This window comes from Bubalus bubalis, chromosome 3 (genome assembly GCF_019923935.1).
Source record: "Bubalus bubalis isolate 160015118507 breed Murrah chromosome 3, NDDB_SH_1, whole genome shotgun sequence".
Lineage (NCBI taxonomy): Eukaryota > Metazoa > Chordata > Mammalia > Artiodactyla > Bovidae > Bubalus > Bubalus bubalis.
In genome coordinates this window covers 57,985,201-58,000,125 of record NC_059159.1, presented here as the reverse complement: position 1 = coordinate 58,000,125, position 14,925 = coordinate 57,985,201, and the positions used below count along the sequence as shown (strand labels likewise).

At 41.1% G+C, this 14,925-nt stretch overlaps 1 protein-coding gene across 5 annotated transcripts in view; it reads left to right on the top strand.

Moving 5' to 3' along the window:
• The window catches only part of TOM1L1 (target of myb1 like 1 membrane trafficking protein), a 62,418-nt gene that overhangs the window by 11,347 nt on the left and 36,146 nt on the right, over positions 1-14,925 (top strand). For 4 of the 5 annotated variants that reach the window (XM_006080457.4, XM_025281282.3, XM_025281284.3 and 1 more), the window contains 4 exons: positions 3,608-3,757; positions 4,560-4,685; positions 5,672-5,764; positions 6,884-7,000. In XM_006080457.4, coding sequence (XP_006080519.1) covers positions 3,608-3,757; positions 4,560-4,685; positions 5,672-5,764; positions 6,884-7,000 — 486 coding nt within the window. The remainder of the gene's footprint in view (positions 1-3,607; positions 3,758-4,559; positions 4,686-5,671; positions 5,765-6,883; positions 7,001-14,925) is intronic. The other variant, XM_045164966.1, reaches the window with a different exon arrangement.

The window sequence follows — 14,925 nt, the reverse complement described above, 5'->3', positions numbered from 1 at the left end:
GTTTAGAAATTTACCATGAGAAATAAAACTACCACGGAGCTTTTTTTCCTAACGTTTTTGAAAGGAATACTTATCTTGGCTCATCAATATTTTCTTTCTTGATGGGAAATTATCTGTGTGAGCAGACAATCACAGTACTTACATTTATTAAGGTCCTGCTATGTGTCAGGCTCTTCATATACATCACTTTCCACTTAAGCCTTACAGCAGGTCTCTGGAGGAAGGTAGGCTCATTTTGCAGTTGATGATCCTGAGTCTTAGTCACGATAAGTGATTTGCCCCGCCACGTTCAAAGGGACAACTGTGAAGCCTCAGATCAGCATACTCTGCAGTCTCTCAGTTGTTGCCTCCTCCTGGGTTCCCTTCTCCACCTCAGATTATGGTTTCTTGGTTCATAGGTTATGTGTGCTCAGTCGCTCAGTCGTGTCCAGCTCTTTGCAGCCCCATGGACTGTAGCCCACCAGGCTCCTCTCTCTATGGAGTTTTCCAGGCAAGAATACTGGACTGGGTTGCCATTTCCTCTTCTAGGGTAATCTTCCCAACCCAGGAATCGAACCCACATCTCTTGCATCTCCTGCATGTCTTGCACTGGCAGGTGAATTCTTTACCACTGTGCCACCTGGGTAGCTCCATGGTCATAGGTTATATGAACACATAAATTGCACCAAAGCCCAATTCCAAAGTGTGTAGAAATAAGGTATTTGATTTTTCCAATTCACCACTCTAGGTTTTATTGTTTAGCTAAGTGGGCTGGGGTGTGAGAGGTACCGTGACATGAAGGAAGAGGCGATAGCATAGAAGTAATTGGTTCTGACACTCTAGATTCCAATGGGAAAACACAAAGGGCATGGTTTATGATCTCCAGATGTTAACATTCTCAGCATTTCATATTGACTCTTTGATTTTTATAGGTAACCTCCTGGGAATGTTACCCATTAACATAAAATCTTGATACCCCAACAGTAAAAAGTGGTTTGTGGAATATTTAGCATTTCTTTTACTATTATGGAAGATGAGACTTGGAGGCAAAGTATTTTGCCTAAGACTGCTTAACTGGTTACATGAAGTATTTCTGTAAATTCCCATTGAACTAGAGGCACTTTTCCTCTCAGTGTTTTACCTGATAAAAACTCATCATAATAGTGTATCAAGCAAAAAGTAATTTGTTATTCAACTTGTCTTTCTCGAAACAGCTTGTATTAAAATAGATTCATCTTAATATGTTTTGGATTCTGATTTTATTTTCCTTTGGTTAAAAGTTCTCCCTATGTTTCGCAAGCCGCTCAGCTTCCGTATTTTATGGTTGCTTTTGTAGCAGCGATGCCCTTATAACTATAGCTTTCATATCTTCTTCTATTTGTATTGCCATTAAAGCGACACAATATAGAGCATGGTGTAAAATCAATTTTTCAGGACTCCTTTTCTACAGAGATTATACCTATCCTGGTCATATTATGGTCTTTGTGACCTCTGAGAAGGTGGAAACATGGACACTAGAGATTTCATTGTGTTTTTGGATCACTTTCAGAAATCTGCTACCAGCTCATTCTTTCTTAGCCTGTCTTCTGTTCATGTTGCTGTATTTACAATCTTTTTTTCAAGATGACCGATGACTCCACTAATCAACAAACCTACCTGAGTTTTTCTCACTCCATGTTCCTAACTGTTTGACACTCCATCGTCCTGAAAATCCTGCCCACTTTTGACTTCACGAGCGTTATGTTCTGTTTATTTTATGCCTCAGTTTCCGTTGGTTGCTCTTGGGCTGCCTTTCTTGATCCTCCTTCCAGCCTCCCAGTTGAATCCCACTGTGCCTCCTCCTCTCTGCTCATACGAAGCAGCCCCAGGTACTCCCTGTGGGCTTAAGTCTCTCCTGAACTGTATCTGAACATGTACAGCTCTCAACCAGACATCTCCACTTGATGTCTATGTCCTTTTGTCTTAGTCATCTTGAGCTGTCTAACAAGGTACTGTCGATGGGGTGGCTTAAGCAATAGACTTTTCTATTTCTCCCGGTCTATGAGGATCTGAAGTCCAAGGTCAGGGTGCTGGCAGGTCCAGTGTCTGAGGAGGGCCCGCCCTCTGGCTTTTCGATGGCTGTCTTCTCGTTGTATCGTCATGTGGCTAAGGAGAGATCTCTCTTATCCCTTTTTTCTAAGAAAGGTGGGAGAAGAAGGGGACAGAGGACTAGATGGTTGGATGGCATCACCGACTCAATGGACATGAATTTGAGCAAACTCTGGGAGATTGTGAAGGACAGGGAGGCCTGGTGTGCTGCAGTCCATGGGGTCACAGAGTCGGACATGACTTAGCAACTGAACAACAACAATCTCGTTTATGAAGACTCCAGCCTCATGACCTAATTTCCTCCAAATACCATCATGTTAGGGATTAAGAGGTTCACCATAGGAATTTGGGAGGGACACAGACATTCAGTCTGCAGCACTTATAAACTCAAAATATGTAAGTTTCAACCCATCATTTTGATCTTAGGCCAGTCATACTATCCCATCCACTTGCAGATTTCCATCCAAAGTGCCATCAATCTCATGCAGAGTAACAGTCCTTTAACTTTCAGCCTTTCCCTGTCAACAAATACCTAGTTGATGGAAGTCCTTCCTTCATAATTTTCATGTCTTCCCCTTCCTTATACCCTCCTCATCCTAGTTTAAGCCTGTCTGCATCAGGCTCTACTAGGGGTCCTTGCTGGATCTCTCCATCATTTCAGGGTCTTTGCCCTCCAGTTGCTTTGGTAGGGTGCTGCACCAACCTTGTCTCAAGTTCAGGACGGAGGTGTCACGGTGACAAACTAAGGGCCCTCCAGTGGCTTCCTGGTGCCTTCTCAGTAATGTGCATTCTTTACATCGCCGCCCAGCTTTCTGCACCGTCTGGATGATGCCCTCCAGACTTTATCCATCCAGTTCCCCAGGTCTCCAGTTTGCCGATATAAAGAAGCCTCTACAAACCAGAAAACTTGTTTTCCTTCTCACAGCTCATACACTTCAGCACCTGTACGTAAATTTTTTTACGATTTACCTGTCTAGACTATTGCTTTATATGCATTTATCCTTTTCTTGACCATTTTTCAAAGGCCAGCTTAGGACCACCTTTTTCCAAAAGTCTTAAACACCTGGCCCTAAATGGTCACATCTGCCTGTAAAGGTCTGTAGCTGTAGTAACCATTTAAGTTTTCATCCAGGCAAGGACATTTTTGGATGTGAAAGGAGAGGATGTCATTAATAAAGCTGCGACAATAGGAATTCAGCAGACTTTCCTGGAAACACTAGGACAAATGTCACCTTGTCTGGAGCCAGCATGCTTTGTTTGCACCTCACACTGGCCCTGACATCACCACCTCACATTCTTATGAGTTCTCTTATAATTGTGTCCTGGATCCCCAACAAGACTATGTGTCTGCTAAGGAATTACATTATGTCTTAAATTTCCTCACATTCCCAGAACCAAACATTTTGCCATATATTTTAGTAGATAACCAAATTTTGTTTATTAACTAGAGTGCTGGTGGAAATCATCACTTAGCAATTTTTATCTTATATTTTGGAGGTGGTTTTGCCAAAGAGATACAATGTTTGATTTTTCTCTTCAGCTTATTGACATGTGCATGCAGAACTGTGGTCCGAGTTTCCAGTCTCTGATTGTGAAGAAGGAATTTGTTAAAGATAGTCTAGTTAAGCTGCTGAATCCCAGATACACCTTGCCGATAGACATTCAGAATAGAATTTTGAATTTCATTAAGGTAAGTCTGTTATATACCTGATGGGATAGTGAATGTCTAAGAAGCTTAATTTCCTAACTCCCAGTTGGTTCAGTGATCCTTTATAAGCCTGGGATTGAACTTCAAAGTGTTTTTATTATTCTTCTTTCCATGTAATAATTTCTTGGCATTGGACACTGGCCTTTTCCTGAAGAATTTATAGCCTTTTCCATACTTGTCTCTCAGTTTCTGTTTTATCTATGTCAGACAGAAGAGATAGTGATATATACATTTATTTTGCAGATATGGAAACTATCTTCTCTGGTCAGTAACTCACTGCCTGCAGAGTTATTTGGCAAAAGATCTACAGGTGCTGTTTTAGAGTCTATGAATTTTAGATTTAGCACAGCAAAAAACAATCAATAGTATCTATTCTAGAGTTTCACTAAATTGTTGAGGCATGGCAGTCTGATGATTAAAAATATTGTACATTATTCTAATCTCTAAAAATGGACGTTTTGCACTTTCCTGGTGGTCCAGTGGTTAAGATAATGTGCTTCCAGCATCTGCGCTGCCGAGGGCACGGCTTTAGTCCCTGGTTGGGGAGCTAGGATCCCAGATCCCACCTGCTGTGTGACACAGCCAAAAACAAGTAACCGCCCCACCCCCCCCAAAAAAAAAACCTGCAAAAAATGTACATTTTGTGTATGGCATTCAAAAGTAGCTTTCTCTTTCTGAGTAAGCTTCTTAATTGTCAGTCTCTGATTTTTTGGTCGTCACTTTCAGAATTGTGTTTTGTTTTGCTGCTCTTTTCTCTCTGAAACTTTCCATCTCTTGAATTCAGACATGGTCGCAGGGTTTCCCAGGAGGTGTGGATGTCAGTGAAGTGAAAGACGTGTACCTGGACCTCCTTAAGAAAGGGGTTCAGTTTCCTTCATCTGATGCAGAGACTGAAACAGCCAGACAAGAGGTAGGAGGCCCTTGTTTGACCTGTGTAGAGAAAGACAGCGAAGGGCTTGGGTCTTTTTTCATTGAAAGGAACGACTCTAGCTCCACCTAGCTTAAGCCGAAAGATGAATCTGTGATTTCATAGAATAACCAGGCCACAAGAAGGCTGGTGTTAACTGGATCTTTGGAACAACAGAGAACCAAGATTCAAATGCCTCGTTACTTGTCTGCTCCCCTTTGACAGTCAGCTCGTTCTCTCCTTGCAGACCAGTTTTTTCTATGTGGTAGACAACATGCCGGGCCTGCTATGCATGTGCCTGCTAAGTCACTTCCGTCTGACTCTGCGCAGGGCTCCCCGGGTGGCGCTAATGGTAGACAACATAGCTCCCACATTTTCATGTTGCAGCCTTAGCTTTTTCAGATTCAAAGCTCAAAATTGCAGAGAAAGGACTCATTGAACCAACATGGGTCAGTTTTCTGTTTCTGCACAAGTTAAGTGAGGTCTTACAAGAATGTGATGGCTTCATATAGGAATCGTTTAGGTAGAGCAGAGTAGGGGCAGTTTTCAAAAGAAAAGATTGGTGCTAGACCAGCAAGGGTCTCTGTTAGTAGTCATGTAATAAATTTGTTTATTAATACTGTGCCCATAGAAGAGTCTCTTTATGTTCACATGTATTCACTCTCAAGTCTGTAAATAACTTTTCAGGTTTTGAACTTATAACACTTTGAGAGACTGTAAGTCAACTCTTGGCTTCCTGTAATGTAATGTAAAAACATAACATAAACACAGTAGTTCTTTCCATAATGTAAAAACAGTAGTTCTTCCCTTCTGTAGATTGGTGAGTCCTGCCTTTGTAGAAAAAGCAATTCATGTGTATACCAAAGTCTGACCTTTGTGAAGGCTTTGTCCTGAGGGCTAACTCTCCCTAGTGAGTGAGTCATCTGAATGGAAAAATGGGCTTGCAGTTGCCAAGTTAATTCAAATAATAATATTTCCATTTTTCATAGATGTCACTGAATCCACCACCATCTGTTCCTTCTGCACCAGCTCTTCCTTCTATAGTTCCCAAGATCTCCACTATTACATTGGTCCCAGAACAGGTAACAATAGCAATGATTGTATTTATTCATGACTTTTTCTAAGTTCTAAGCACTTAATATATAGTTTGCTTATTCTTAGCAATGTTATCATAAGGTGGAGGTATCTTTTAGCCTCATTTTACAGAGAAGGGAACTGAAGTGTATGTGTATGATGGTTCAGCTCTAAGTGGAATTAATCCTATGAATTCTGCCTGATTCTGAAAGCCTGAGCTTTAACAATTGTGCTTGTCTAGTGGCTTATGTGGCTTTGTGGAGGCTTGGCTGTACCTGGAGTTTATATAAGCAGCTGGTTCTGTTGCCCCTGATAAGACTGCCCATATGCCATTTCAGACAGCTCAGTGAATGGTAGTCTTATTACTGATATTAATTGTGCCAATCGAATTACATTTACTGCTTTGTCTATTATCTGTTTATCAAAGGTTTAGACAAGCAATTATTAAATGAAGCTCATTTCTATCCTGCTATAAGGGAACTGTCATTTAACACTTTGTAGGGACTTCCCTGGTGGTCCAGTGGTTAAGAATCTGCCTTCCAATGCAGGGGACGCAGGTTCCACCCCTGCTTGGAGAACTGAGATCACACCTGCCACAGGACAACTAAGCCCATACACCACAAGAAAGCCCCAGTGTGGCCAAAGTTTTTAAAAAAAGACCTTGTATTATTATTATTTGGTATTATATAGTAGTCCATGTGATTAATTCCTCTTGAAATTTAATCCAGGAAGGAAAAAAAAAAAACTGTTTCTCTTTTGATTCTTTCTTCTTTAATACAATGGGACTATAAAACATTCATTTTTTTCCTCCCCCATTGGTTTCCCGGAAATCCAGACTCACATTTGCAATTTTGTCCAGGTTCCTGGTATGATCATCTTCTCTTTTCTCCATCTTGGTTCTAATCTGACTTTTCCCCTTCATCAGCTTTCCTAGAGCATGTTTTTAAATGTAATGCAAGAGCTCTCAAGACCTTTTAAAAGGTGACAGATTATATACTTGTAAAATAATTATATGTACATTTATATAAATTTGAAAGTACTCAATTTACAGAAGCGTTTTCTCTGCGAGCAGGAAGCCGAGTTGTTCTCTGTGTCTCACTTACTGGTTATTATGTTGCCGTCTACAGATTGGAAAACTACACAGTGAATTGGATATGGTGAAAATGAATGTGAGAGTAATGTCTGCCATACTGATGGAGAATATTCCTGGCTCTGAGAACCATGAAGACATAGAGCTTCTGCAGGTGTAGTATGATTTCAGGGACAATCGGTAGCAGTGTCTCTTATTCTCTAAACTTTGAGCCTGTGAGATGGAAGACACCCTCACATTGACTAGTCCATCCCCCCACGTCTTTCCTTGATTTTTTAAACTTAACAGGAAGATGCGTGGATGACTTTTATCAGAAATGCAGTAGTAAGTTAGATGTGGTATTTACCCTCTTGCAATAAATAATTTAACATCATTAATCATCGATAGCCTTGCCATATACAATTTCGGTTAGTCTGTAATTGTTTTAAATGTGTAATGTTGCCTCTGTATCTATCTATTCAACAAACATAATGAGTAACTACAATGTGGTAAAGGATATAGAAATGAGGAGGCTGTCCCTAGTCCTTAAGGGACCTGGGACTAGTAAGCAAGAGTGTTTTGTAAAATCAAGTGTTATAGAATTGCTGCTCTAATAGAAATGTATTTTATCATACTGTAGGTTCTGGAGTGGGGGGCACGGAGAAAGGGGAGGGTTTCTGGAAAGGTTCAGAGAGAGGCATTGCTGAGGCTGGGACCAAGCGAGTGGATGGTGCATTTGGACCTGTGTGAGCGTGTGAAGGACCACCAGCTGTTAATTCTGACTGCGGTGGGGGCCCTCCTTTTCTGTGTCTCTACATCCAGACCATTTCTTCCCTCTGATAGGTTTGTTCTAATTATCTATTTTAAATTTTAGCACACACTTCTAACATAAGTTTAGAAGCAGAGGAAAAAAAAAATCAGTTTCTAAATCATTTTCTTCCCCCAAAAGTTATGAAGCTTGTCATATTTTTGCTTTTCTCCGATTCCCACTCCCCAAGTCTCATGTTGTTGTTATTTTTCCTTTAAGTCCTTTGATTGTTAGTAAATGAAATTTTTCTTGATTATCGCTTGTTTGGGAAATAGTAAATGGTAAAAATGCCCTTTTTCAACATTACCATTTATATTAACTGCTTTTTCCTTACATCGTTACTAGTGGTAAACCTTGAGGGTTTACATGTCCAAAGATGTCTTTTGGCTGCTGTGTTAAGGTCTCGCAGTTTTCTCTAAAAATAGTTACTATCCTTCAACAGATAAAAGGGGTTAATACAGAATTGTAGATACAGAATTATTTTCCATAAGTACTTCAAAGATAGTGCTTGCTTCATTATTCTTGTCCCTAGTGGTGCTATTGAGAAGTATATTATGGATTCTTGGACCTTTGTTTTATGGTCTGTTTTCTCTGGTTGTATTTGTGACTTCTCTCTAATGCTTCTGAAATTTCACTATACTGTGTACAGGGGTGTGTGTGCATATGTGTATTTCCCGTAACTGTAACCTGCTTAGCACTTGATAGGCCTTCTGCACTGTCAACTTATGTTTATTTTGGTTACGGGAATTCTCAGCTCTTACTTCAGATATTTCTTTTCTAGTATTCTTTCTATTCTCTTTGTATGGAACATCGTTTAGATGATGAGACTTTCAGTTATATTTTTCTTATCCCATCTCTTTTATACATTTTGATTCTTCCTTCTTTTGTGCTGTAGGTCTAGCAAAGCTTCTCCAGTTCATGTATTATTTCTCTTAAACTTGAATATCAGTTTGTCTATTCAGCCCTGCTAATGAATGTTTTATTTCAACAGATTTTTAAATTTTATTTTTATTTATTTTTTTAGCACCAAAAACATTTTATATTGGGGTATAGCCGATTAACAATGTCATGATAATTTCAGGTAAACAGTGAAGGGACTCAGCCATATGTATGTATGTATTCATTCTCCCCCAAATGCCCCTCCATCCAGCCTGGCACATAACATTGAGCAGAGTTCCCTGAGTTATACAGTAGGTCTTTTTCGGTTATTTATTTTAAATATAGCAGTGTGTACATGACCTTCCCAAAGTACTTATCTAAGCCTTCCCCCTGACCACCTTGGGTTCATTTTCTGTTTGTGAGTCTCTTTCTGTTTTGTAAGTCAACCATGAGTTTGTTTTCTGTGTTTGTGTCTTTCTGTTCTATAAGTAAGTTCATTTATATCATTTCTTTTTAGATTCCACATATAACGGATGTTATATGATATTTCTCCTTCTCTGTCTGACTGACTTTAGTCAGTATAACGTTCTCTAGGTCCATCCATGTTGCTGCAAATGGCTGTGTTTCATTCTTTTGAATGGCTGTTAATACTCCATTGTGTACACCACATCTTCTTTATCCGTTTGTCTCTCGGTGGACATTCAGGTTGTCTCCATGTCTTGCTATTGTAAGCAGTGCTGCGGTGAACAGGGGCTGCGTGTCTCTTTTGGGGCCATGTTTTTCTCTGGGCATATGCCCAGGAGTGGGATTGCGGGGTCACACAGTAGCTCTAGTTTTAGTTTTTTAAGGGACCTCCATACTGTTCTCCAGAGTGGCTGTGTTGTTGTTGCTGTCCAGTCTCAGTCGTGTCCAACTCTTTGTGGCCCCATGGACTGCAGCATGCCAGGCTTCCCTTTCCTTCACCATCTCCCAGAGCTTGCTCAAACTCATGTCCATTGAGTCAGTGATGCCATCTAACCATCTCATACTGTGTCATCCCCTTTTCCTCCTGCCTTCAATTTTTTCCACTCTCAGGATTTTTTCTAATGAGTTGGCTCTTCACATGAGTTGTCCAAAGTATTGGTTCAGCTTCAACATCAGTCCTTCTAATGAGTATTCAGGACTGATCTCCATTAGGATGGACTGGTTGGATCTCCTTGCTGGCCAAGGGACTCTCAAGAGTCCTCTCCAACACCACAGTTCAAAAGCATCAGTTCTTCAGCGCTCAGCTTTCTTTATGGTACAACTCTCACTCACATCCATACATGACTACGGGAAAAACCATAGCTTTGACTATACAGACCTTTGTTGGCAAAGTAATGTCTCTGCTTTTTAGTATGCTGTCTAGGTTGGTCATAGATTTTTTCTAGTGCAGGAGGGTTCCTTTTCTCTCCACACCCTCTCCAGCATTTGTTGTTTGTTGATTTTTTGATGATAGCCATTCTGTTGGTGTGAGGTGATAATCTCATTGTAGTTTTGATTTGCATTTCTCTAATATCTTTTGATTTTGAATATCTTTTCATGTGCCTATTGGCCATCTGTATATACTCTTTAGAGAAATATCTATTCAGATGTTCTGCCCATTTTTTTGAGTGGGTTGTTTGTTTTGATGCTATAAGTGTCAAAAGCTGTTTGTAAATTTTGGAGACTAATCCCTTATCAGTCACATCATTTGCAAATGCTTTCTCCCAATCTGTAGGTTGTCTTTTTGTTTTGTTTATTGCTTCCTTTTCCATGCAAAAATTTTGAGCGTAAATAGGTCCCATTTGTTTATTTTTGCTTTTATTCCATTATTCTAGGAGAGATGGATTTAAAAAGATGTTGCCGTGATATATGTCAGGGAATATTCAGCCTATGTTTTCCTCTAAGAGTTGTTAAGTGACCAGTCCGGCATTTAGATGTTTAATTCATTTTGAGCTTGTTTTTGTATATGGAGTTAAGGGATGATCTAATTTCATTTTTGACATAAACTGGCTGTCCAGTTTTCCCAGCACTATTTGTTATTTCAACAATTTTTTATTTTAAAAATGTATTTCATTATAGTAGTTCTTTCATGGATGAGCTTTCCTCTTTTATCTTTAAGGATAATAATTTGTAAAGGTGCTTTTCCATTTGCTCTGTGGATTCTCTTTCATTGGGTGCAAGTTCTCTTGTTCATCACCTCTTTCATTTTATTCTTCAAATATCTGGACAGGTTAGCGATAGTCAGCTCATTTTTTAAAAGTGATTAATTCATTTTTGGCTGTACTGGATCCTCGCTATTGCACACGGGCTTCTTACTGCGGTGGCTTCTCTTGTTGTGGAGCACGGGTTCTAGGCGTGTGTGCTCAGTGGTTGTGGCACGTGGGCCTTGTTGCCCCGCAGCATGTGGGGTCTTCCAGGACCAGTGATCAGGCCTGTGTCGCCTGCGCTGGCAGGCAGGTCCTTAACCCAGGAAGTCTGTTTAGCTCATTTTGTTTGTGAGACCTTTGATAGCTGGTCTGCATTCTCTGTGATCCAGCTTGCTCATGCTGAGGGGAAGACACCATTGCTGCATCTTGTGCTTGGTACTGTTTCTGCATATTTCTGCATTTGCTGCAGTTTTCAGACTATGTAGCATTGACATGGGACTTCCTGGTGGCTCAGTGGTAAAGAATCCGCCTGCCAAAATTGGAGACTCGGGTTTGATCCCTGGGTGAGGAAGATCCCCTGGAGAAGGAAATGGCAGCTCACTCCAGTATTCTTGGCTGGGAAATCCCATAGACAGAGGGTCCTGGTGGGCTGCAGTCCATGAGATCACAAAGAGTTGGACATGACTTAATGACGAAGCAACAATAATGGCATCGTTAGCATGGGGTGATTCTGGGTGGGATGTATTGGTAGGTGGTTTTCTGAGTTATATGTTGTTCAGTCACCCAGTTGTGTCTTTGCGACCCCATGGACTGCAGCACTTAAGGCCTATCTGTCCCTCCCCATGTCCCTAAGTTTGCCCATGTTCATGTGCATTGCCTTGGTGATGCCATCCAGCCATCTTATCCTCTGATGCCCTCTTCTCCTTCTGCTGTCAATCTTTCCCAGCATCAGGTACTTTGCTAGTGAGTGAGCTGTTGGCATCAGATGACCAAAATACTGGAGTTTCAACTTCAGCATCAGTCCTTCCAACAAGTATTCAAAGTTGATTTCCCTTAAGATTGGCTGGTTTGATCTCCTTGATGTTCCTATTTTTTCTGAACGCTACCAGCAGCTGCAGACAGTGTCCGTTGTCTCTGTCCCAAGCATTGCTCCCACTTGGACGCAGATAGTCCTGCTTCTCTGTCTGGTCCCCTGTGGGGAGAGAGGCATGGGTAGGGGTCATGGTGCCTTAGTTGTTTGTTAGCTGCGCCTAATTCCATCTTCTTGTGGCTTCCCTGGTCTGTAGTCACAGAGCATCTTTCATTTCCTTCTGTGTTCTGTGGTGTACTCATTGTGGGCAGTCTTGAGTGTCCTGGATTGTTTATTCTAATCCAGGGGTCACCGTACTGTGGCCAGTAGGTAAAGAAAAAAGAACAGGTAATTTCTCAAGCTATATCTATGCAAGCCTACCTGCAGAGAGCACAGGAGAGTCAGGTAGACCCCCAAGGAGCCCCTGCCACTCCCACCCACCATCAATGGGTTTGAGTTTGTGGTATCCCTCTGGTGCATAGAGGGTTTAAAACCACAGCTTGGGAGCATCTTCTTTATCCATTCATCTGCTGATGGACACTTACGTTGCATCCATGTCTTGGGTGTTGTAAACAGTGCAGCTGTGAATATTGTGTCTACATTTCTTTTTGAATTAGAGCTCTCATCTTTTCTTTATATGCCCAGGAGAGGGATTGCTGGGTCATATGGTTAACTCTATTTTTAGTTTCTTAAGGAACCTCCATACTGTTTTCCGTAGTGGCTGTGCTGGTTTACATTCCCATCAAATTTACATTCCCTTCACACCCTCTTCAGCATTTATTATTTGTAGACTTTTGGTGATGGCCATTCTGAGCAGTGTGAGATGAGACCTCATTGCTGTTTTGCTTTGCATTTCTGTAATAAACAGTGATGTTGAACATCTTTTTGTGTGCCTCTTGGCCAGATGTGTGTCTTTTGATTGAGATGTTCATTTTTTGTTGTTGTTGTTATTGAGTTGTATGAACTCAGTATATTATTATGTTTTTGAAATTAAGCCCTTGTGGATCACATCATTTGCAAATATTTTCTCCAAGTCTGTAGGTTTTCTTCTTGTATTGTTTGTGGTAGTGGACGACAGAGGATGAGATGGTTGGATGGCATTACCGACTCGATGAACATGAGTTTGTGCAGGCTTTGGGAGTTGATGATGGACAGGGAGGCCTAGCGTGCTGCAGTCCATGGGGTCACAAAGAGTCGGACACAACTGAGCGACTGAACTGAACTGTGGTTTCCTTGTCTGTGCAAAAGCTAATAAGTTTGATTAGATATCATTTGTTTATTTTTGCTTTTATTTCAGTTGCCTTGGGAGAGTGACCTAAGAAAACACTGCTACAGTTTACGTCAGAGAATGTTTTGCTTATGTTCTCTTCTAGGAGCTTTATGGCGTTATGTCTTATGTTTAAGTTTTTAAGACATTTTGAGCTTATTTTTGTTTATGGTATGAGGGTATGTTCTAACTTCATCAGCTTATGTGTGACTGTCCAACTTTTCCAGTACCACTGGCCGAAGAGACTGTCTATTCTTACCTCCTTTGTCAAAGGTTACCCGACCGTAGGTGTAGTGTGAGCTACATAGCTGTAGGTGTGACCATGGGTTTATTGCTGGACTCTGTTCCATTCCATTGATCTAGAAGTCTGTTTTTTGCGCCCGTGACACACTGTTTTGATTACTGCAGTTCTGCAGTATTGTTTGAAGTCCGCCCAGGGTATGCCTCCAGCTTTGTTCTTTTTCCTCAGGATTACTTTGGCAATTCTGTGTCTTTTATGGTTCAGTGTAAATTTTAGGATTATTCTAATTTTGTGAAAAGTCATGGGTGATGTGATAGGGATGGCCTTAAATCTGTGGATTGCATTGAGTATTATGGCCATTTTAACTGTATTAGTTCTTCTAATCCAAGAGCATCGGATATGTTTCTGTTTCCTTGAATCATCTACAGTTTTCTTTATCTTCAGTTTTATGATGTTTGTTAGGGTTATTCCTAGGTTTTTTTTGGTTTTTTTTTTGATGAGACTTTAAATGTTTTTTTTTAATTGTTTTTACTTTCTGATATTTCATTTGTTAGTGTAAAGAAATGCAACACATTTCCATGTATTAGTAATGTATCCTGCTTACCTTGCTCAGAGAAGGCACTGGTGACCCACTCCAGTATCTTGCCTGGAAAATCCCATGGATGGAGGAGCCTGGTGGGCTGCAGTCCATGGGGTCGCTAAGAGTCGGACATGACTGAGTGACTTCCCTTTCACTTTTCACTTTCATGCATTGGAGAAGGAAATGGCAACCCATCCAGTGTTCTTGCCTGGAGAATCCCAGGGACTGTGGACCCTGGTGGGCTGCCATCTATAGGTTGCACAGAGTTGGACACAACTGAAGCGACTTAGCAGCCGCAGCAGCTCACCTTACTAAATTCATGTATCAGTTTTAATAGTTTATCTCTTGAGTCTTCAGGGTTTTCTGTATGGAGTATCATGTCATCTGCATATATACTGGCAGTTTTACCTCGTCCCTTCCAATTTGGTTACATTTTATTTCTTTTTCGTGTGTGTCTAATTGCTTTGACTCTGACTTCCAATACTGTGTTGAAGCAGTGGTGAGAGTGACCATCCTGTCTTGTTCTAGGATTTATTGGGAAGACTTCCCACTTTTCACCATTTAGTATCATGTTGGCTATGGATTTGTCATAAATGGCTTTTGTAATGTTGAGATATGTTCCTTCTCTACACACTTTGATAAGCGTTTTTATCATGAATGGATGTTGAATTTTATCACATGCTTTTTCTGCATCTACTGAGACGATCATGTGGTTTTTGTCTTATCTTATGTTGATGTGTATCACATTAATTTTGCATTTGTTGAACCATCCTTGTGACGCTGGGGTGAATCTGACTTGATCATGGTGTATGATTCTTTTTGTGTTGCTAGATTTGGCTAATGTTTTGTTGAGTGGTTTTGAATTAATTACCAAGTTTGTTTATTTGGCCAGGCCAGGTCTTAGTTGTGGCCTGCAGGATCTTCATTGCAGTACGAGGACTCCACAGTTGTGGCCCACGGGCTCTGGAGCACCAGCTCCGTCCTGGCATCACACGGGCTCTGGAGCACCAGCTCCGTCCTGGCATCACACGGGCTCTGGAGCGCCAGCTCCGTGCTGGCGTCACACGGGCTCTGGAGCGCCAGCTCCGTGCTGGCGTCACATGGGC